Source organism: Xiphias gladius, chromosome 11, assembly GCF_016859285.1.
Source record: "Xiphias gladius isolate SHS-SW01 ecotype Sanya breed wild chromosome 11, ASM1685928v1, whole genome shotgun sequence".
NCBI classification, from domain to species: Eukaryota; Metazoa; Chordata; class Actinopteri; order Istiophoriformes; family Xiphiidae; genus Xiphias; species Xiphias gladius.
Genome location: NC_053410.1, coordinates 28,346,066 through 28,370,001, shown reverse-complemented (window position 1 = coordinate 28,370,001; position 23,936 = coordinate 28,346,066). Strand labels below are relative to the sequence as shown.

The 23,936-nt window shown below is 40.0% G+C and overlaps 1 protein-coding gene across 1 annotated transcript in view; it reads right to left on the bottom strand.

The window, feature by feature from the left end:
• Positions 1-3,200: 3,200 nt before the first annotated feature.
• Positions 3,201-23,936, bottom strand: part of LOC120796754 (coiled-coil domain-containing protein 85A-like) — a 66,602-nt gene continuing 45,866 nt past the window's right edge. The window contains exons 3-4 of the mRNA XM_040139789.1: positions 7,967-8,024; positions 3,201-3,564 (exon numbers count right to left, since the gene is read on the bottom strand). Of these exons, the coding sequence (XP_039995723.1) occupies positions 3,201-3,564; positions 7,967-8,024 (422 nt within the window). The remainder of the gene's footprint in view (positions 3,565-7,966; positions 8,025-23,936) is intronic.

Here is a 23,936-nt window from a genome sequence, read left to right as displayed (position 1 = left end):
GCAGGATGGTTGTATTATGATGGCATTAGCTTTAGCCAGGTGTAACTAACTACATTCCCAACTGAGTGTATATTTGTAATTCTCAGTTGTATGCACTGGCGGCAAAGTGCCTGACTTGAAGTTATTATTTGCTTTCCGTGTAGTTCTCACCTAGGAATGTCGTATAAGCATTGAGTAAAACGGCAGCTGGTTGTACCATAATGTTTTAAAGGTGAGGTCTTGCATCAGCTGTACAATGACCCTGGCCATCAGGGGATGGAAAAGGACTATTGATCTGGTGCGACAACTGTGCTACTGGCCTGGTATGTTCAAAGACATCCAAACTGGCTTCCAACAATGCAAACTCTGTGCACTGGTTAAATTAGTGCTGTACGAAGGCAACTAGACTTGCATGAAGTTCTTAAATGGTATAACACCACCACTTATCACACACTTACAATGCAAGATTGAGATCCCTCCCCAGGTATCTTAACACCCATTCACATAATGACTCATGTGATCCTAATGACTCTCATGTAACCTCAACAACTCTTAAGGTGTTAACAACCCTGCAAGAAGTTAAATGTCTTGACTCCCCACCAGTCAGTTAGAACTGAAGTAGTGTTTCAGATGAGAGGTGAAATGTCCTCAAGAACCTCAAGCTAGTCCAGTTGTCTTTTGTATAGCACTTAGAAATACCATGACCTGAATGATTGAGAATATTCACAGACTTATGCACTGGCTAAAGCAAAACACCCCAAACCAAAGACCACTATTGGTCATTTGCTGGCTTCTTGGCCCAACCCGATTCTTGCCATGGACTTTGTATTGCTTGAAGCCTCGGTTAATAACTGTGAATTTGTTTAAATTCTGATTCTGACTCTGATTGTTTTTTCCAAATACAACCAGGCCATTGCTATCAGAGATCGGAAAGCAACTAATTTGTCCGAAAGAACCACTCTTGAACTGATGTCCAAGAGTGGTTCTATCGGTTTGAAGTCCCATCCAGCATCCACTGGATGACCAGACCAAGGGAGAAGCTTTGAAGAAGCTTTGAACCACCAGCTATGTCAGCTGTACAATGTGAAAACAGACCCCATATCACCGCCAAGGTAATGGAAAATGTGAAAGCTTTAACAGAACATCGCACGACCTGTTGAGAACCTTGTCTTCCGCGTGAAAAAGAAACCAGCGTAGGGTTCAGTTAATGCCAGGATCTGTGATCATCAGAGACGTCTCCAAGCTGCATATGAGGGGGCATGAGAATGGTTTCAAGATGTGCAGGCAAATGGCCAGATCAACAATATGTACATTCCTCTGAACTGTTGAAAGTGAACCAGTTTGTATATCTCTGTGACCACGGCATGAGGGGCAGAAACAAAGGCCAAGGCCCTATAAAACTCTTAAAGAGACAGGAGCTAAAACGGACCCTTTCAGACTAAGGGTGAAAAGAGGTTCTTCAGCAATGGACAGTATGAGATAAATTGGTTTTATGAATTTAATTCAATTCAATTCAATTTTATGTATATAGCTTCAAATCATAACAGAGGTTATCTCAGGGCACTTTTCATGTAGAGTAGGTCCCGTTTTCTTTATAGTAAAAGAATTTAATTTAGAATGAGAATTCAAGCATATCAACATTTTATAGTACTTTCCTGAAATAAAAATATGAACCTGAAAATGAACAAAATATGTGCTTTTGAAGTATGTGGATTAAGATTGGGTCTTTAAATAATGGTGTTACCAGGGCTGTTTTGAAAGCAGTGGAAATGCCAGAATAGAAGTATTCATTAATGATTACGAGAAGGGGACTTCCTGTCAGAATTGAGTTCTTTTATGAGGCACTCTAGAATGGGATCCATAACACATGTAGTTGGTTTTAAGGCAGTAACAATTTGGAAAAGTGTGTTCAAAATAACGGAGCCATACTGGAAAAGGTGGCTAGTGGTTTGGTAATAATCATCACAATGAAGCAGACCGTGGGAGAGATCAGCGGAATCTTTCCTGGTTAGCTCAGTTTTTTCGATGAAGAAGTTGTTGAAAACCTCTGCTGTGAAACAGGAAACCAGTGTGGGCAGGGTTGTTTTAGTGATCTTATCGATGGTCTGAAATTAAAAATCTCGGGTTGCTTCTGTTGTCAGCAATCAGGTCAGAATAGTATTTGGATTTAGCTTGCCTGAGAGCATATTTGTACTTTAGCAATGACTCGTTCCAGGCCTGAGTTTTTTTGCTCCAAATTTCTGCATGATTATTTGAGTGCCAATCAAGAATCACTGCATCGGGGGTTGTCTGAGGAGCGTTTTTAGGCTGGCATCAGAATCTAGCGCACTTAGGCTTTGTCAAGACTGCAGGCAAATCATATTTGTTTCTCAAATCACATCTTTAGGATAGACTGTCCACACTTTTATTGTCAAGTGATCAGATCAGATTTATGTGTCCAGACATCACAAACCTATCTACGTGGGTTGATGTGGTAACAACGTAGGCATTAGTAACTATGTAGCTGCCATCACTCTGGATGTGACATCATTGTTGTGTGTCATGTTGTGAGTGACTCAAAAGACATTTTGAAATCTGATTTGTGCAGCCAGAGCATCCACAATGAGACACATCTGTAGAAAACCCGATTGGATTAACATTTCAAACCACCTCCAAATGTGGTTTGGATCGGATTTGCAAAAATCACATTTCATGTGGTTTTTTGCTGTCTCGGCTTTCTAAAATCAATCTGGATACAATCTGGATTTTTGCTGGCAGTCTGAATAAGGCCTTAATAAGGTGCGATTGAGTTTATTTGTGAATCTATTCAGAGAGCCTATTATTCAGATTAGTGAGAGCATCAAGGAGGGATCAGGGTGAAGTCCGTTATGTCTATAAAGTGCACATTCCAGAATAGATTGACATTTTCCACCAAATTCAGGTTGCAGGCATCGTGTTCAGATTTAAGGAAGGAATTAAATGAAAGGAACCAAGAAAATTGGTCACAGCTGCGATGGTCTCTGACTGTTAGTTGCTTGTGTTGTTAGTTCCTACATGTACTACTATTGGGGAGAACTCCGGGTGCTGCTCTAAAATAGAAAATAGTCGTCCAGTGAAGTTGACGGATTGCACACCTGGGCAGCAGTAGTTGTGGGTGCCTTCTTATTATCGAATTGCCAATGATAACCACAGAGAAGCGGCGCCATCAGGAGGGAGAGAGGTGGCAGTGTGCTGGTGCACCACTACAGAAAGCAGGGCAGCTGTGAGGTGATTCTATGACCAGATGACATGATCAGTGACCACCAGTGGTGAAAAATCGTCTGCTGCAGTAATGCAGCAGTATGGCGGTTCCCTTGTGGGCTGCTGGGAGATTGGTGATTGGCGGCCAGCAATGATCTGCTGTCAGGGGTGCTGGTAATGTCATTGGGTGACATCGGATGACCGTGTTTAGTGGTCAGGTATTTGACACTGACTGGGGACCCCTTGCGGAACAAACCCGAAACATGGGCTTTGCTCTGAGGTTGGGCCACAGATCCTCTGACAGTGTCAGCAGAGCCGTATGCTGAATGACAGAGCTGTATGCTCCAGAGTGTTTTCTTTACACAGCTTTGAGGGCGGGATCATGGAAAGAGCTTATCAGTGCTGACGCAAGCTCTTGCCAGCCATGACAGTCAGCCTTTCACATTTAAACAGTTTCCTGTGGGCCAGCCAGTCGCAGGGATGCTACTATTGACTGTACTTACATTTGTGACTAACTGTCGTTTTAAAAGAGGCAGGAGACTGTACAAAGAGACACTTAGAGGGATATTCTTGGCAGAATTCTTGGTAACAGTTGACAGCAAAGCTAATTAGTGTTAGCTAGCTAGCATTAGCCTATTCTAAACAGCTGAAGGAGAATGAGCTAACGCTAACAGGCTAAAAGGTAGATAGCTATAAGTTCCTCAAGAGCTAAATGTGATGTAGGTGCAACTGGGTTATTAAATCAGCCTCTTACACACTACTAAGTATGACACTTGTGAAACGACCATTTTGATGAAGTTAATAACTTTGCTTTGCAGAGGATGGCTTCAGTGAATATTGTGGCAAAAAAAGATAGGACAAATGTTTATTCCAAAGAAACAATTTATCAAAATAGTCAGCACTAATTATAAAACTCATACTGATCAGGTATAATTAGTAATGAGCACTAATGTAATCATCGAGGCATAAAGGGTGATAGGAGGTAGTGAGTCTCAAGTATTCTGGTTTAGAATTCAATGAGTGTAAGAATGGAATGGATGCTTGGATCAGAATGGAGGGATGTGTGTGTGTGAGGGTGTGTGTGTGTGCGTGCGCAGCTGCACAGTGAAGAGAGGAGAGAGAGAGAGGCTGAATGCGGGCACAAAAGCAATAAGTATGATGAGATTAAGACAAAGGCAGTTAGAGAGAGGGAGAGAGAGAGAGAGAGTGAGACAGCATGTGAGATCTATCTACAAACGTAGCTAATGAGGGAAAGATAACAAGCGCCACAAGACCAAATTCTATGTGAAAGACACTATGCATATCTAAATCAAAAAAGAATTCAAATAACAACACTTTCCTTATCTAAATACACTACTAAGACTAACTCTGCCCAGATGCCAGCTTCGTTGTTTTTTGTTCTTCTTCCTGCCGTCCCTTAATGTGACTGAACACAGTGAGACATTTGTGTGAACATGCTCATAAGGAATCTTACTTTGCCTCATGCTACACATTTTAAATCAGTAACAGTTTACTAAATATAAAATAATGTTATATGTCTTACCAAGTGTCTACATCAAAGATGTAATTGTAAAAATGTAATAATAATCCATAATGACAAGTCAACTGGCCTTGATTACATTAGTTTTAATGTTGTCACAGAGGACAATTATTTCAACACATCGAATCTGTCATATGGCGATAACTTTTTAATGCTACAATTGAGTAACAGAAGACAATAATCACAGCCAGGTCTGACAACAGTTTCAGCTGCACAGGTAAAAAGTAATAAAAACTAATGAGTGGTACTTTATGGCAGTTAGAATATGTCATGTGGAAATGACTGACTAAGTAAGAATGAAAAGAAAAGAACAATGGAAATATTGATGATTTTTCTGTTAATGTCTGTTTGTCGATCTCTAGGTATTTATTCCAAAGATTGGCACAATCCACAGTTTAAGCCAAAGGAGTCCTGCTCATCCTCTGATGTGCCTGAGGCTAGGACATGGTTGGCTCTGAGGCTGCTGCTGTGTATTTTCATTATTATATACATTAAAAGATATGACACGCAGCTCATTTGAAGTATGGCCGCTAGTATTAACCTATTAAACTTTTAAGTCCTTTGTTCTGTAGGATTATTATTAGGTGAAACATTACAAATCCTTGTTTTTCATAAGAAGTTTACCATTTCTATTTAGAATCTAATTTTGTAATTAAATTATCTTTTCCTTTAAAGGCAAATGTGACGTAAAGAGTATACTTGCTTCAATGAGAAACTAATTCCAGACTGTAATATCCATGTACCTTACTACATGTTATAAGAATAATATAATGATTATTTTTAATGATTATTGACAGTATTAAGAAAGATGTTTCATTTTTCAGGTTGTACGCACTCTGGAGCAGGTTTTTTTCAAGGACATCTCTGTATTTGTTTGAATTGATCCTTCCCTCATGCTCCTGAGACACCACCCCATAGCAGGTTTCACCATTGGGATGGTATTAGCTAGGTAAGGAAAAATGCCTGGTGTTGTGCTTTGGGATCTGCCGAAAGGGCTCAAGGCTAAGGCAGGATGGATCTGATCACAATTTGGAAGCCACAGTAAAGGGGCTGAGTACTTTTGAATTCTTTTTGGTTTTTAATAAACTTCCAAAAACATGTTTTCACTTTGTCATTATGGGTTGTTGAGCTTAGATTGATATCTCATGTTGCTTTAATATTTATTTTACTATGTATATAGGTATTTTGACCAAGTACAGCACTTTGCTGTATGATGCTAGTTTACCGATCCCTAGCTACTGGAGCATGGAGGTGGTTTCTCATGCGATCCTTCTTCCTTTCTCCTTTAAAGGTGTGCACATAGAAGCTCGGTCATATGAAGTTGCTATACTGATATCAAGTTTGCACAGGCACGTGAGCTCCCTCTGTGTTTTTGTGTTATGTAAGGTATATATTTGTTTTGCATTAATAATTTTGTATTTTTTATAACATGCATTCGATATTTCTGTCTATTTTTTTGTTCACTGTTTAATGTTATTCTTCATAAAATGCATTGCAGCTGGTGGGTGGGAAATTAGCTTTTAAATGCATGTTGCTGGCCAAAAACAGTCTATATGTTTAGGACCCCTATGGTTGGCAAGACAGCAGTTGTCCTCGTCTTATTTTCCTCCACTCACAAACAACACAGATTTTGTAGCAAAATGAGGTTTCAGGCCAGACCTGCTACATTTGCATTGATCACTAACTGAAGTATGCTATCTGATAATGTGTGACCACATTGTGATGAACCAACAACAAACTTTTTGCAGCCACCTGAAGTTTACAGAGGGAGACTGATACTGAAACTGTTACTTTTATTCTGACAACAAAACAAAGTGTTACATTTCAGGGAAAAAATACCGGAAAGAGAGATTTACCGTGAGGGTCCTTTTTTTCTTGAAAGTTATTCATTTATCTGTTTAACAGTTAGACTTATGGATTCTCTGCTGTCATCAGTAGTAATGTTAGTATTATTACAGTATGTACAGCAACACACATCCACCCTGTAGTCTCACATTCAGCCTTTCGGACTTTCCGAAGGGCTGAGACTAGCTATCTATTCGGCTATCTACCTTAAAGATATCATTAGCTTCCCCCTCCATTAACCCAGCTATTTACCTTAAGCTACCGCTAGCTAACTAACACTAATTAGCTTAGCTGTCAACTCTGAGGTTATTTATTTCCCTACCTGAGGTAGTTGAAGACCCACCCCCTACCCTGTCTCTGATTGGCTTACCTTGGTATTCTTACCATAACCCTAACCAATCATCAGTCTTCATACCTAAACTCAACCAACGGAGGAACAAGCACTAACTAATCAGAGGCAGGGTAGTGGGATGTCTTCACTCGCCTTAAGTGGGGAAAAAAATAACTTGTCAACTCTTGCGGAGAATTCAGCCAGGAAGATTCCTCTAAATGTCTCTTTGTACTGCCTCCTGCATCTCTTAAGACTCTTAACAGCATTTCCATCACCTTGTGTCAGCCAGGGCTGTATTAAGGACAACTGGATACCCAATTCAAAAATTGCGCCCCATGCACACTAGAGCCCCTTTCCAGTCAAGCTGGCTTAGCGCATGGTCCGTCTAAGGTTTCCACAGCTGAGCAAACTGACTTCCTATTGGCTCCCCTCACAAATGAATGGGATAAAATAATAAATAAATAAGTTTTTATACGTTTTTATAAAAAAATAAAAACTAATGATGGTGATTTGCATTCAGTATTGGCATGTCTATGCTGCCCTCTGCTGGACATCACTGAAATCTAGCACACCTCTTCAATTTGTTTATGGTCATTTGTTGTTGTTATTTTCATTTAATTTAGGCATTTCAATTCCTTCGGCACTCACCCTACCACCAATGCATTATAGCAGGGGTCATGCCAGGGTGACCTCTTGTGCTCAATTACACACAAGCACAAATGATTTGCCTTTTCCTATACTGCAATCCACCTTCACCAAGCGTTGCTCCCTGTATCAGGGCCATAGCTTCCACTGAGGAGACATATGACATCTTCAGTGGTTTCTGGGAATATTAACAACCTGAGGAGGACTTTATTATTCTACAATTAAAAGTAAATCACAATGGTTGTTTTAAAAATTCTAATTTATTTATGCTTATTTGCTTTTTAATATTTAGTATTATGTGTGTGTGTGTGTGTGTGTGTGTGTGTGTGTGTGTGTGTGTGTGTGTGTGTGTGTGTGTGTGTGTGTGTGTGTGTGTGTGTGTGTGTGTGTATGAGAGAGAGACTCACCTGTCCCAAAGTTTTACACTCCTACAGGAATTGGTGCAGCAGCCAGCAGATATTAGAGCTGCAAAGAAATAAATAGAAATCACCAATGATCTAATCAATGGCAGCACTTATAGTCAAAAGTGTGGGTGTGAGTGTCTTTTATAAGCCTTTTTGGAGCTAGTTGTTCCAAACACATTCACAGTGAAAAGTGTATCTCCTCACTCTGAGCTGTTCACAGATTGTATGAAACAGATTCTCTTTTTTCCTGTTAATCCCCTTCAATTCCTGTCACTTCCTGTACCCCTCAACTTTTTGTTTCCTTTCTTTTTGTGACATAAATACAGTATGTCAGTGTGTCTGATTCCGTTCTGGCTGCAAAACTTATTTTTAAAATTCTTATGCATTCAGTTAAGAGAGGAGCTTTACAGTCACTTACAAACATTGATAGGCTACTCTACACTGCAATCATTGTGAAAATAAACTGTGTGACTTCTATGTTGTCAAGGAAAACTGGATCAGCACACTTGCCACTGAATGATGTGGCAGTTGGACTGGAAAAGAGCCAGCCACACCAAATATTGTCACTGTCTACCAGACATATAATTACATTGATTAGTGGAAAAGAAGCTTGAATCTAAATAGCTGCTGAATTCTCCTCTGTGGTTAGAAGACACTCTGTAATTAATTGTTAAATCATCTGCTGTCTTCTACACATCATACAAGCAGTTTTTCTCACTTTCCATGTGCTGAAGATGAATCTTGATTGGATTTGTACAGTATGGAAAAAATTGTGATGTTAATGGTGTTCAATGATGTACTCATGCTCGTACATGGATAAGCCTGGATTGCCACAGTGGTGAATTTCTTTACAAGTTAAAATAACGGATTGGTGGTTGCAACTTTCAGAGGATGTTGGCAGGACCACAAGATTGAAAGACATGAAGAAATTGTTCCAAATAACTTGTCCATGCATTGTTTTCTTTGCGTTGCATTATGGAGAAATAACCTTGAAGAAGAACCTGATTTTGGGAGCTGAACAAATGATGAAGTCTTATAATAACTCAAGCTTTGGTACTACCACTCAAACCAGAAGAAGAAGACAGGCAGATGTTGAGTACTCCTTTGCTAGTGCTTGGATTTAAGTTGATAACCAGATCCCACTACTACAACCTCAAGGTTAAGCTGTCTCTAACGATTTTCTTGTAAAAATTATGTTAACTACTACTAATTTGCAACAGCAAATACGTTCTGAAAGAAATTTAAATCTTCCCAAAAAATGTTTTTTTTCTTAACATAATGATAAAAAATTTAACCTGTTACCAGAAACTCCCATTTTATGGGAACACAAGCCTGAAAATAAAAGGTACCTAAAATAAAAAGGTTACTGTAACCCTCAATCAATTGATTACAGGTTTAACCCTGGTTTCCTTCGAAAAGAAACTCTTTACATTTTACGACCAAAAATTCAGAATAAGTAGAAGAGATATTAAACAAAGTTACAGTGATGCAAACATAGTAGAAATGCAAGTTTTTTGCCTCACCTATTTTGCTCCCTTTTTTTTTGCATAAAAAAAGGAATTTAAAGCCCGTAGAAGGACCTTTTGTGTGGAAAAATCTTTGGAGCCATAGGCACAAGTCAGAACTAATTCTTTGTCAACAGGTGTTGCAGTGATGTGAGACACAATCAGAAGACTTAGAGCTTTCAAACAATGTATAAATTCTCATGTTTGTGTGAAGACTGTGTCCGGTACAAACCAAAACACACTTCAAGTAGCACTACCAAGGCCAAAGCGTCCCTCGGGTGTTAATGTATCTGCAAAATGTCACTGTCAAAGTTTTTCATTTGTTTCCTTTACAATAACAGCTTGTGGCAATAGCTGGCTAGAAGTTCCCATGGCTCATGAATGCACCACAGCACAACAGTCAGCTACATACAATTGGAGCAGACACTAAAGATATTTTCCACCACAAGTATTTAATGGGATAATGGAACCAGAAACACCTGAACACCGCTATTTTTCAACATGAATTATCCCGGTGTAATTTAAATATAAAAGGTAGGGTACTTTATTGGGAACTGTAAGCTTTTATTTTGTCATCTGCAACTAGGAAGTGATGTCAGTCAGGCAGGAAGTCTTTCACCTTGTCTTTTTAGTAGCACATATTATGAGTTGGGCAGTCCATAGTTGTCATGCTGCAGTTCTCCTCCTGTGGCTTTGGCAGAAATGGTGTGTTTAATTGCTTACTGTAGCTGTACCTGTGAAAAAAGCATTACCAAATATTTTATGTACATTTTTTTATTCTGTGATGCAGTCTCACCTTTTCTTCATTAAAATCCTGCCAGTCACAACAAAAAGTCTGTTATTAGTAGTGAAGAAAGAGTTTAGCTTACTGTTTGATTCAGTTCCAACACTGAAGCACAACAGTATAATTATAATAAATGCATGAGCTCAGAAAGGGAGTGAATTAATTCTGTGTTTTGTAGCTTTAGTGTTTAGCAAACAAAATGATCAAAATTACACAGACTGGTGAATCATCTAACAGTCAAAGTTTTTCTTTAGTTCTTTCACCATTTTCACCAAGCCTTATAGGCAGTGATATCAACCATCTCCAAATCTCCTACAGCTTGTTAAAGCACTGTTAAATATGTAAGTAAAATTGCAGCTCTGGCAATTAGAAAATATTTCTCTTTTAAATTGTAATTTTCATATAAAAAAGATTAACCCTACATATTATTTAACCTATTTCAATTTGTTTGTGTGCATACAAATATCATAAGTAAAATGTGTCACTGATTATGTCTGTCATATTTTTATGTCATAAAAGCAACCTTACAGGGAACATATTTTGGTAGCCTTTTGTGACTTTACAATACAGTGAGCTTAACATACTTTACATTCTTTTATGTAATTTCTAACATCAAGATATCATATCTAAGGTAACTGCTGATATTTCCATGTCATCAGCATTGCATTGTTATTTGTTACTTTATCCACCTTTATCTTAGTATTAATTTGTCACATCATATGATAACCCAATGGTTCTCAAAGTGGGTGCCGCAACCCCCTGGGGTGCCGCAAATCCAAAGGTGCTGTGAGATTAATCATATTGTTCATTTATTGTGCATTTTTAATAACATTTCTCCACATAAAAAAAATCAGCGACATTTACATGAACTACATTTTACGTTATGTACTCAAACTTATCAACACAGAAGAAAAGAACAACAAATATCAAAATCATCGTATTAAAAGCTGCTTAAGATGTAGTTAGGCTGCATCTAATGGACATGACAGCTTGTGGTTGCGTTGGATGCTGATACATCTCAGCCCTGAACACAGGCTGAGATGACTGACTCCATCAACCAAACTAAAATCAGACTAAGTACTTCTTAGCTTAGTGCTTAAGGGACATGTTTGTTTATTATTTAAATATAAGCTACATTAACTTTGAATAAAATGAAATAAATTTAACAGAGTACCTGTTAGCTTTCATTAAGAGATTGGGAATGGGTCTATATTATTTGACTTAATATAATACAATATAATATAATATAACTAAAATTGTTCCTCTGAGATCAAGACAAGATCGGTCCCTCAGGGGAAACGGCTAGGATGAGGGTCAGCACCTCCAAATTGGAGGCCATGGTTCTGTGCCGGAAAACAGTGCATTATTCCCTTTGGGTTGGGACAGACTTTCTGCCCCAAGTAAGTGAGTTTAAGTATCTCGGGGTCAGTAGTGACCAAAAGAATGTGATCGTGGATACAAGTGGCTGAAATAAGTTTCCTCTGCTGGTGGCTGGGCTCAGCCTTAAAGATAGGTTAAGGAGCTCTGACATCCACAGGGCGCTTGGAGTAGAGCCACTGCTCCTTTGTGTCGAAAACAGCCAGTTGAGGTGGTCAGGCATCTTATTAGGGTGCCTCCTCGGCACCTACCATCCAACTGGTAGGAGACCACAGGGTAGACCCAGAACATACTGGACGCTTGACTAGCCTGCTGCTACTACGACCCGACTTTGGATAAGTGGCAGAAAATTGATGCATGAATGAATAAAATGTTAAAAACCCATAAGCATCTGTGTAGATATATGCATGTTATATCGGAGGTCGGATGGCTTGGGGTGCCATGACAATAAATTCCCTTTGAAGCGGTTTTGTGGTCTAAAACAATTTGGGAGCCACTGCTTTGACATAGAGTATGCTATATGTTGTAAAGTTAGCTTAATATATTTTTCTCATATGATATCAGAATTATATTGTAGAGACTGTCAGTGTGTATTTCCTGTTGAGCGATTTTCCAGATAACATGAAAGATTTGTCTTTCATCTGCCACTCGTATGTCACAAGTGCTGCTGCACTACTCAAAGCAGTGTAGGTGGGGGAGTCATATTCAACACACCCACAACAGGATGACCAAATGCAGAGTAGCAGTGTATACCAACGCAAATGGAAGATACCTTTAAGAGAAGAGACTCTGTTGCAACATCACAAGCTGGGGAGAGGAATTGAAGCTTACCACTCAATGTGGTCATTAGTCAACACTTACATGCAGATAACCAGAAAGTGTGTGAGTGTGATGAATATTCTAATTATAGAGTAAATACTGACAGTTCATTGGATCCACCTGTGCTACTCCACCACAGTCTCTCCTTTTGTTTCTAATGCACCCACATTGTCCTCGTTCCCATGTTGACCTGCTTTTGCCTCTGGTTGTATCTCAGTGGTCCAGGCTTTCCGAGAGAGACAAGGACAGGCCTCTGGGCTGGTTCACAGCTTTGTGCTCTGTTTTGCTTCACTGCACCTCACTGTGTGTCAGAGAGAGAGCGATGGACAGAGGAAGAAGAGTTTGTCAAAAAGGAAGAGAGAGAATAATAGTGTTTGTGTGTGAACATGTGGGTATTAATTTTCCAGCATTTTGTTCTGCAATTTCATTTTTTTTTTAATTTTTGTTGAGGAAAGACAGAATAGAGAGAACAGAAACAGCCAATCCCTTCGAACAAGAGAACTGGTCTTCTGTCCACCATCAAAGAGCACACACACACACACACACACACACACACACATACACACACACGGAAATACAGAAGGTGAATATGCCTCATTTAATTGAATTAGTAACACATAAAGTAGGCTTGGGGCAAACACCTGGACTCTTGTTTTTATGAATAGCTTCTACGAAGGGATTCTTAATATATGTCTGTGTATGTACATGCAGAGTGGTATGTGTACATGTGTGTGATGCTGAGTGTTTTTGAATATAAGCTCCATTAATATGCAAAATGTTCCTCTATTGCAATAATAGGGAAAAGGGCTTCAAAGCTGATTGAAGATGAATTGACAGGGAAGCAGCTGTTGGCCTAGTTTGCAGGCCTTTCCTTAACACAGGACTTGTGATCACACCCACAAACACTCGCAAACTTATATCACACAAGCTTGTGCACACGTACACACACTTGCATGCAGAGCTTGTATTTGCACGTCCACACAAGCTGTCAGCTTCAGCCGAACAGTGCCAGAGACTTTCGCAGACCTCCCTGACTGTCACTATTGTACATTTCTGTGTTATTATACATGTATGTGTGCTTGCTTTTGTTCATCTGGGCCCATGTGTGTGTGTATCACTTATTTTGCTGTACACTACCATCCCATAATCTACCAGTGTGAGGCCCCGCATTATGTCACGTTTGGTATTGAGTATGGTTACTGCTGGGGATTCTATTCCACCCACAGGATATGACAAATCAAATCTTACATGCAAAATACAAAAGCAAATAACCATCAGTGAGCCAAACCTGGATGGCCTGTTACCTGATATGATTCTTGGGTAATGAAGTCTTTGGATAGCCATTTAGCTTATAGAACTTGAGGAACTATTTCGAATGAACAGAATAAATTTGGGAAATATGCTTATTCACTCTCTTTCTGAGAGTGAGATTAGAGGATTGATACCACTCTCATGTCAGTGTGTTAAGTTTTGAGCAAGAATCAATTATCTTAGTTTAGAAAAAAGACTAGAAACTGGAGGAAACAGATAGATTAGCTCTGTCCAAAATGAAAAAAAAAGCCTACCAACACCTCTAAAGCACACTAATTAAATGGTAAATGGACTGCACTTACATAGCACTTTTCTAGTCTTATTTACCACTCAAAATGCTTTACACTACTGCCATATTCACCCATTCACATACACATTCATACAGCAGTCTTTTCTACATCGGGGGCGATTTGGGGTTTAGTATCTTGCCGAGGGACACTTTGACATGTGGACTAGAGGAGCCGGGGATCGTACCAATTACCTTCTGGTTAGTGGACGACCTGCTCTACCTCCTAAGCCAGAGCTGCCCTTTAACACATATAGCTTGTTAGTTTTATCCAAAAATTGGGAAAATTACCATTTGTGGTTTTAGAGGGAATTGCTGAAGTAGGAAGGAAGTGGAAGGACATGCTGGAGCTGTAGATTGGATGTGTTTAGCTTGGCTTGGAACAAAGACTATAAACAAGGGGATACAGCTACATATGTTTTTTCTTTTTACGTGTCCCAAGTGAAAAAGAAAAAAACATATACTGAAATCTATGAAGCTCACTAATTTTCCCGTTGTAGCTTGCTTGTTTAATTCTTACTAAAACTAAAATCTAAAAGTTAAAATGTGTTGTTTGAGAGGGAGGTATGTGCTGTAATTATTTATTGGCTAACAACAACCCAGCACAGTGACTGTGTGCAGATTCCTGGAGTCATACTATCACAGTAAGTTTGCCAGGTTTTGTACCATTCGCCCGTACAGAGGCCCCAACTAAAACTACTCCTTGATGAAATGTGGCAACCTGTGCTATAGCCAGAGACACCGCAGAGAAGCATTGTGTACATGGATAAACTGTTATTCCAAAAATATTAAACTACACAAAAGAAATGTTGAACTCAGCCACAATAATAAAACCAGTTACCGGTGCCATCAAGATGTGATTGAAGTGTAGGCTTTTAGCATTAATTGAAGGGTTTTAACAAAAATTGCATTGCATTAACCGTTTAGGAATTACAGCCATTTTTATACATTGTCCTTCATTTTCAGAGGCTCAAAAGTCAGTGGACAATTGACAGACATCAGTTTCATGGCCAGGTGTTGCCTGTTCCCTCATTTTTACATGACAAATTAAGCAGATAAAATGTGTGGAGTTGATTCCGAGTGTTGAATTTGCATTTGGTAACTGTTCATGGGAACTCTCAATCTGCGGTCCACAGAGGTGTCGATGCAAAGGAAGGAGGCCATCATTAGGCTGAAAAAACAAAACAAATGTATCAAAAAGCTGGCAGAAACTTTAGGAGTGGCCAAATCAACAATTGGGTACATTTCTTAAAAAGAAGGAATGCACTGGTGAGCTCAGCAACACCGAAAGGCCTGGATGTGGATGATCACAGAATTCTTTCCTTGGTGAAGAAAAACCCATCACAACATCTAGCCAGGTGAAGAACTCTCTCGAGGAGGTAGGTGTCATTTTCAAAGTCTACAATCAAGAGACTCTACAAGGTGCAAACCACTCAAGAAAAGGCCAAATTGATTTTGCCAGAAAACATCTAAAAAAACCTGCCCAGTTTTAGAACAAGATTCTTTGGACAGATGAAACAAAGATGAACTTATACTAGAATGATGGGAAGGGAAGAGTATGGAGAAGGAAAGGAACAGCTCTTGATCCAGAGCACAACATATCATCTGTCAAACATGGTGGAGGCAGTGTTATGGCATCGACATGTATGGTTGCCAGTGGAACTGGGTCACTGGTGTTAATTGATGATGTGACTGCTGATAGAAGTAGCAGGATGAATTCTGAAGTGTATAGTTCTATACTATCTGCTCAGATTCAGCCAGATGATGCAGAACTGATAGGACGGTGCTTCATAGTACAGATGGATAATGACCCAAAACATACTGCGAAAGCAACCCAAGAGCTCCTCAAGGCAACGAAATTGAATATTCTTCAATGGCCAAGTCAGTTAGCTGACCTAAACCTAACTGAGCATGCTTTTCACTTACTGAAGAATAAACTGAGGGCAGAAAGACCCACAAACAAACAGCAACTGAAGGCAGCTGCAGTGAAGGCCAGTGAAGACCTGGAAACTCGGGATTTGGTGGTGTCCATGGGCTCCAGATTTAAGGCAGTTCTTGACTGTAAAGGTTTTTCACCAAGTATTAAAAATAATCTACATAATTATGTTTGTCCAATTACTTTTGTGTCTCTGAAAATGAGGGATTATGTATAAAAATGGATGTAATTCCTGAACTGTTAATGTGGTATTTTTGTTAAACCCCTTGAATTAAAGCTGAAAGTCAACACTTCAATGACATCCTGATGGTTTCATTTCAGATCCATTGTGTTGGTGTCCAGAGGCAAAATTATGAAAATTTGTCACTGTCCAAATAATTATGGACCTAATTGTATATATACAGTGGGGTCTAAAAGTTTGAGACCACTTTCTCATTCACACACACACACCTTCATTCACACACATTCACACACTTGTCTTACGTTAGTTGTGAGGACACTCATTGACATGCATTCCCTAGCCCCTTACCCGGACCTAAACCTGATTCTAACTTGAGTCCTGAAAACAAGTCTTAACCCTCAAACAGGCCATTGAAGGTGTGAGGAGCAGACAAAATGTCCCCACATCAATGGTTCCAAAACCAAAATGTGTCCACACAACCACAGAAAGACATGTACACTCACACACAAACACACACACACACGAACATGCACATATGCATTTACTTAATCTCTACCTGTCATTCACACATACAGACACTCACTCAGATTCTCCCTCGAACTCTGATGAGGCTGCAGGCAGCACAAGGAACAAATGCAGGTGTGCCTAACCCTTTGTTGTTGAGGGAAAGACATCATGTTCTAGCACATTTATTTCCAAAGCTGGGCTCCTGATCACACCACAGGCCAGTTATCAAAGATGACGTGGCCTCACTTATTACAGAATGATATGGATATCATTGCGTCCCCTAAAAAATGTCCAGAAAATGAGCCCATGAGTAAGAAAGAACAGGAAAAAAAATGTTTTCATGGTAAGAAAAAGGGATTTATTTACAGCTTAAAAAAAACAAAACTAAGGCAGCAACTCAAATGAACGTCCTCGTTAAGGGGGGGGGTATTGTAACACTGTAATGACAAAGCCCAACACATCAGCCGTTGGTTGTGGTTGTACATTGGGGGCCAAAAAAAACAGCGGATTATGGTCAGTGTACACAGTGCACTGGAACCCACGTACACCTCGAAATGCTGCAGGGCAGGCAACATGGCCAGGGCTTTTTTCTTGATGGTTGAGTAGTTCAGCTGATGGTGATAGAACTTATGGATGGAAAATAAACATACAGGGTGAGGTACACCGACGCATCATCCTGCAGTAACACAGCACCAGCTCCAGCGACAGTAACGTCAACCTCCAACTTAAAAGGAAGGGAAAAATTAGGTGTGGCTAGGACAGGGGCACTACAAAGGAGAGACTTGGCAGCTTCAAAAGAATGCTGACACTTAGCAGTCCACACAAAAGGAACCTTAGGGCTACACAAAGTGGTGAGGGACGCAACTACCATTGAGAAGTTTTTGCAAAAACACCAATAATAACTTATCATGCTCAGAAAACAGCGAAGACACACCTGGTGGCAGGAACAGGGTTCGTCAACAAAGCTATGATTTTGGCCTCCACCGGATGAACTTGCCAATAACCAACTTGTTTACCCAAATAAGTAATGGTGGCCTTGCCAAACTCACACTTGACCAAATTAAGAGTCCGGTTTGAAGTCACGATACGCTCAGCCACACAATTTTTAAATTCCTCCAACAACAGTAACTCCCGTATGGAAATCAAATAATTACTCTTACCAGCATAACATCAGCGGTCTAAAAGAAAATTGGGATATGTCTGACTGGGGGTTTTCTTAAGACCCCTGAAACGATGTCAATAAGCTTATGGCACCAACTCATATGCTCACAGAATAACACCCTTAAGTCTTTCATACATCAAGCTATCTGTGGCAGAAAGTGAAGCGCACACTTCCTGAGCATTACCAGTTAATTTGCACTATAGCAAAATGACCCATACATCCAGCGGTCAGCTTAATGCAGCGCCTATGCGTTCAAACACAGTTAAATAAGTCTCAACCTCAGACTCGCGAAACAATGAGACTAAAGGAATGTTTTTATTAACATCAAATCCAACTGCAGAGCCAGACGGTGACAACTTACCAGCTCCAGCAAAACCTGAACCCGACTGCAGCTCCAGCTGTCACATTTTAATTAGTGTCACTGCTTCTAAAGTCTTCAGCCCTAACTCCCTGCAAGCGGAAATTCCCTCTCCCGCTCCTCTTTTTCAAACTGGAGGCGAGCAAGATGAACTTTCAACCAATGCATCCAACTTAGAACTAGGAGTGGACTAAACAGAAAAAGGAGGCTAATTGGATTTTCCTCCACCACACCATGTAAACCAGGAGTGAAGCTAACCGGCGGTTGCTCAGTCGGCTCCTCCACTGGAGAAGCAAAGCAGCTCTCAGCCAAAGACACTGCGGCCACACCACTGGCCACTACACCGGGAGGTTCAGCAGACACCAGTAAACTAAGAACCCCTTCATTAACTAAGTTCTCCAGTAGAACAGCTTTCAGTTCCTTTTTAATGAGAGTGCTAGAAACAGGGACACCATAATGCTGGCTCATCAAAAGGGGAGGGGCACCGATCTCGGTATAGAAACACACAGACACAGCAAACAAACTGTGACATGGCCCACTGGCCCCAACTGGTCTCCCTAGCTCCCCCTTTGTACACCTGTGGATGAGTGAAAAACAGCTGTTGGCGATTAACCTGCTCCACAGGAGGAGGGGTCGTACCTGAGGCACAAGAGAGAGGAGTGCAACACAAAAAGAAACAATCCACGGCACTAGGGCCATAACAGATATTAAGGTCAGGCAGGAGTATGGTTCTAACAAAGACAAAAAGAAGGACTAGGCTGATGAAAGGCCGGCTAAGGAAAAATGGGAGTCCAAATAATAGTAGCTTAAACCACATTTTGACTTCATTCTTAATGAATGTTACAATACAGATGGACGGGACAGGGGGAACTGGAGGTGGATGTGCCACATTTGTTGAAAAAGATATGTCATACAGAGTCATCGGCATAAGAAGGTGATCAAGAACATGTAGCAGAAATATGGCTGGAGGAACTTCAAGTGACTATAGTAAATTACTACAGCCCCTGTCAAAGCATAAATTTGGAAGATCTTTAACAAGTAGAAGGGCAAGACAAAAACAGAGTCATATATTGTGGAGGCTTAAACACACACAACACCCTGTGGGGAAATGACCAGACACATAAGAATGGAGAGGTAATAGCGGAAGTAACGGATAGTTAGAAATCGGTTTGTTTAAATCATAGTAGGTGAACAAGGATCGATGTTTGCTCTAGGAAAGAATCGGTTCTTGATTTAACCTTGGTACCAAATACCATGGCCAGACTATTGGACCGGGAGGTTTGGAAAGAATCTAGAATAGGAAGCTTACATTAGCAAGACTGCAAGTAAGGAGAGGGGAGATGGTGTTCAGTAAGGCAAAGTGGGATACAGTCATTCTTCCCTGTGTAACAGGGGTATGGCTCAGGTAGAGGTTAAAAATATGGAGGAAACAGAGGAAAATATAAGAAGTGTTTTGATGGAAGCAGCAGGAAAAACTATTCCATGGAAAAACAAAAGGATGCAATCTGTGTCTTGGTGGACAGAGGAGCTCAGTAATGATAAGACAGCGAAAAAGAACACTGGGAAGGTTCAAGTGTACTCATAACTTCCAAAGCATGGTAATTGATAAGCAGACACATGTGGTGTATGAGAGATGTGCAGGAGGTTGGAGTACCTTTGTGGAGTGCAGCAGAAGGAATCAACTGCACCTTAATGTGGATAAGCCCAATGAGATGTTGGTAGATTTAGGAGGAGGAGAACTGCGACTAAACCTATAATTATGATGGGTGAAGAGGTGGGAGTTGTGGAGCACTACAAGTACTTGAACAGGAGACTGGACTGGAGGACCAACACTGACTCTGAGTACAGGACGGGGATGAGCCGACTTTACTTTCTGAGGAAACTCAGATCTTTCAATGTATGCAACATAAGGCTGGAGATCTTTTACCAGTCTGTGGCAGTGCGTGCCATCTACTGTACTGTAGGCTGCTCGGGGACTCTTTGCCAGAGATGCCATTAAAAACACGTTCACAAGGCCAGGACCATCATTGGTCAGAACCTGGAGACGTTTGAGTAAGTGAGGAGCAGAAGTTAACTGAACAAACTGGTCTCCATCATGGACACTTCATCCCATCCCCTCCAAGGCACACTGCAGAGACAGTGGAGATCGTTTTCGAACAGACTCATTCAGCTCCGCTCTTACAAAGAACGTTTCAGGAAACCATTCCTACCATTCGCCATAACACTGTACAACAGCTCACCTCTGTGTGACAGGTGCACTGGTGCACTACCATCTGTTCATACTGTATATCATACTTTACTACAGTTATTATACACTGCCATTTTGCACAGTTCTTATCGTACTCAATCCTTTCTTAAATTGCACACTTTATATTAGAATAATGCTGTTTTGATGTCTATATTGTATAAGTTTATTCAGTATCTGGCTCTGCAGGGCTGCAATTCTGCTGTTGTGGTTTTAATTTTAATTCTATTGTTATTCTCAATCTGCTGTAGCATGACAATATCCCTCACAGGATCAATAAAGTACATCTATCTATCTATATATCTGTCTATCTATCTATCTATTACATTTGGAAAAATTTGCATTGATTACCACATTATCAGTCAATCCTCCTCGGTTGTTTCCAGAACTGCATGTTGGCTTCAGAATTCTTGATAGTGTGCTAGCAAGAAAACGAAGGAAGTAGAGAATATGCTAAAACCAAAGTATTATACAGCTGTATATGTGTTACATATACAATATATATTTAGAATATCTTTATGAATAAATGCAAAATTAACCAGTTTTGCATAATCAAAATATTTTAATAAAATGTCCAAGGTTACTGGAAAAAAGAAAATAAAAAAACAAAACTTGCATTAAACACAAAATATAGACCAGACACAATTATTGGAACCCTTCAGTGATATTTCGGTTTCAGAATATTTGGCAACAATGACAGCCCCTTAACGTTTCTTTTAGCCATCTACAAGCTTCTAGCACCTGTCTGCTGGTAGTTTCTGCCACTCCTCTATTGACGTGCATTCAAGCTCTTTTAAGTTTGCAGGAGTCCTTTTTGCAATGGCAGATTTCAGCTCTCTCCAAAGGTTTTCAATGGGATTTTAGGTTGGGACTCATTGCTGGCCAGTTAAAAACAGTCCGTTTTGTCCTTTTCATTCATTCTTTTTTGCTGCTGGATCTGTGCTTTGGGTCGTTGTCCTGCTGAAAGACCCAAGACCTTCGCCTCAAACCTAGTTTTCTGACACTGGGTAACTAATTTAAATTCATCAACAGGGTGCTAATAATTGTGACAAGCGTCTGTACTTTTTATTTCACTATATGAGAGCATGTTTTTGCTTTTCCTCAGTAACTTTGTACATTTCATTAAATATTGTAATTGCATTATTTTATAAAGATATTATATATTTTGTATTTAATATTTAGGGGTGTCAAAAATTTCAACCAGAACTGTATAAAGCCAATTGCCAACCACACAGAGGATGGTGCTAATGCAGGAAAATCTGGATTCCAACTGCCTAAAACTTATGAAAGAAGAAGAGTTTTGAGCCTTTGAACTTGCTGTAGGTGGTCACCATGTGTGCAGAGTACAGGGTTTCCCCCAGAAAAGTTGTTAGGCCCTATGGCAAGTATCTTTTGATGGGGGCCAGCAACCCGTAGCAGACCGGCAACCAATTGTCTTTTTCTATTGGGGCCTGGTATAGGCCAGCAACAGACTGATGGCAGCATCAAGGTACAGCCCTATAGTTTGTGTGATAACATAATCACAGACAGATTTGCGTAATTGACAATTTAAAAAAGCTGTAACACAGATTCCACAGGGCCTTACATCATGTCAGTGCTAAAAGATGGAGATATGTAAATATAACCACATAATGTATTGTTATAAAAAAGTCATTTATTCAACACATGCTGTATTTTAAATAACAACGAAAGAAATTAAATTAGTTTACATGAAAATAAATAATCAAAATTTTTGCACTCTACAAAGAACTTGCATTTAAGCCCTAATTGGCTATATTGCTAGATCAACCAAGATCATCCAAACTGATCACTTTAAGGATGGGGAGAAAATTGCCATTTGGTGCATTCTACTTGCTTCATGAGCACTTGAGTCAAAAAAAGACTGGGTAGGTGAAAGCAAGCAATTTAAAATAGCTACCATTTTGCATTTAACTGTCCAGTCTCTTTTCAGATCAGTGCTAACATTAGGACATTAGCTAATGAAATGGCCATTACTTTTTGTGGCACAGACCTCATGTTGGATCACTGCATGCCATTCTCCCGGGTCTTGCAAATAAAACTTCCAGGGCTTTCTGGAAGTTTTAAAATTGACAAACAAAAATGTAACTTGCTAGAGTGAATACCTACATAAACTGCTAACAAACTAACAGACAGGTGTAAACATTATCATCATAGCATGGTTTAGCCTGTTCATGTAGGAGAAGTCTCTTTCGCGTTTTACACTTGACACTGGAATTGTCAATGTGATGACAGAGAGCTGAGCCAGATTTGGGTAGAGAAGCTTCAGTTCATCAAAGTCAGAGGCCAGCCTTTCAACACCTGTGACTTCACCTAGTGGAATGAAGCAAATATTTTAAAAGAGCAAGATTTTTCATTAAACAATTCATTTCTCATTCATTTATTTGCTTCTGCTACTCACCTTGACAATGCTCAGGGCAACATGCACCTTGAAACTGGCCTATTCCTTGAGCAATGCCCCCTCATCCACAGTAGGGAAGTTTTAAAATTTCACTGTAGTAATCTTTCTCCCTCTCCAGAGCTTGTGGGCTAAGTACATATAACACAGCTAGAATGTTCATCTCTGGGAATCTCCTCGCCAGGTGCTCAATCTGATGGTCCAAGTACGGCTCCATTTTCTTTTGAAAGATTTGAAACGATGTGCAAAAACAGGTACAAAAATGGACTTAGTCAATATCTCCATCCTCCTTGTGGCATCCTTTCCTTTCCTCCTCTGCCTGTATGTTTAGACTTTTCATCCGATCTCCCAACTCTGGTAGCTGCTCATCTCTTGCCTCCTTTATTTGTCAAATGGTTTCAATTGTTATAGGCACCTAAAAAATTACAGGAACATATTAAAAGAATATGGTCTTTCAAAGTCATCTTACATGACTCCTTAATAGCCAAAAAACTGACAATAGATTTGAAAACCACGTCAGGTGGGGAGGAAATCTGCCTTGAGGTGGAAGGCAGCCACAAACCTGTACATGGGACAGTACGCATAAAGGCTGCTTGCTACAGGTTCCTTCTCAAGTACAGCTGCCAGATTCCTCTGAAGACCTGAAATGCCTGTGTCCTGGGATAGCCATCGTGTGTCCTTCACCTCCTAATGAACAAAGGAGACATAGGGATATTATAAGTCTAAGAAAGTAATTGAAGATTGTCTCTAAAAAATGTTTAATATTTATGATAAATGTCTTGCAAGTGCTGTTGGAATGTTTTCGTGAAGGTCATGTGGTCACATCCTTGCATGCAGAGCAAGGCGGTGTGCAGCAGAGTGGACAGCACTAGCTCGGGCCAGTAGTCTGTCAGCTGTTTGACAGTGGCGTACATTAAACTCAGTATTTGGTTAAAAAAGAACATACTAGCTAGACCTAAAAGCAAACATATTTACTTCTTACCTGTCATCACAGCAGCACCATCTGTCCTGGACCACATATATGAGCCACTGGTATTGCTTTAGATGCGGTTACCTCACAGATGGCCTCTGTGATGGTGTCAGCCC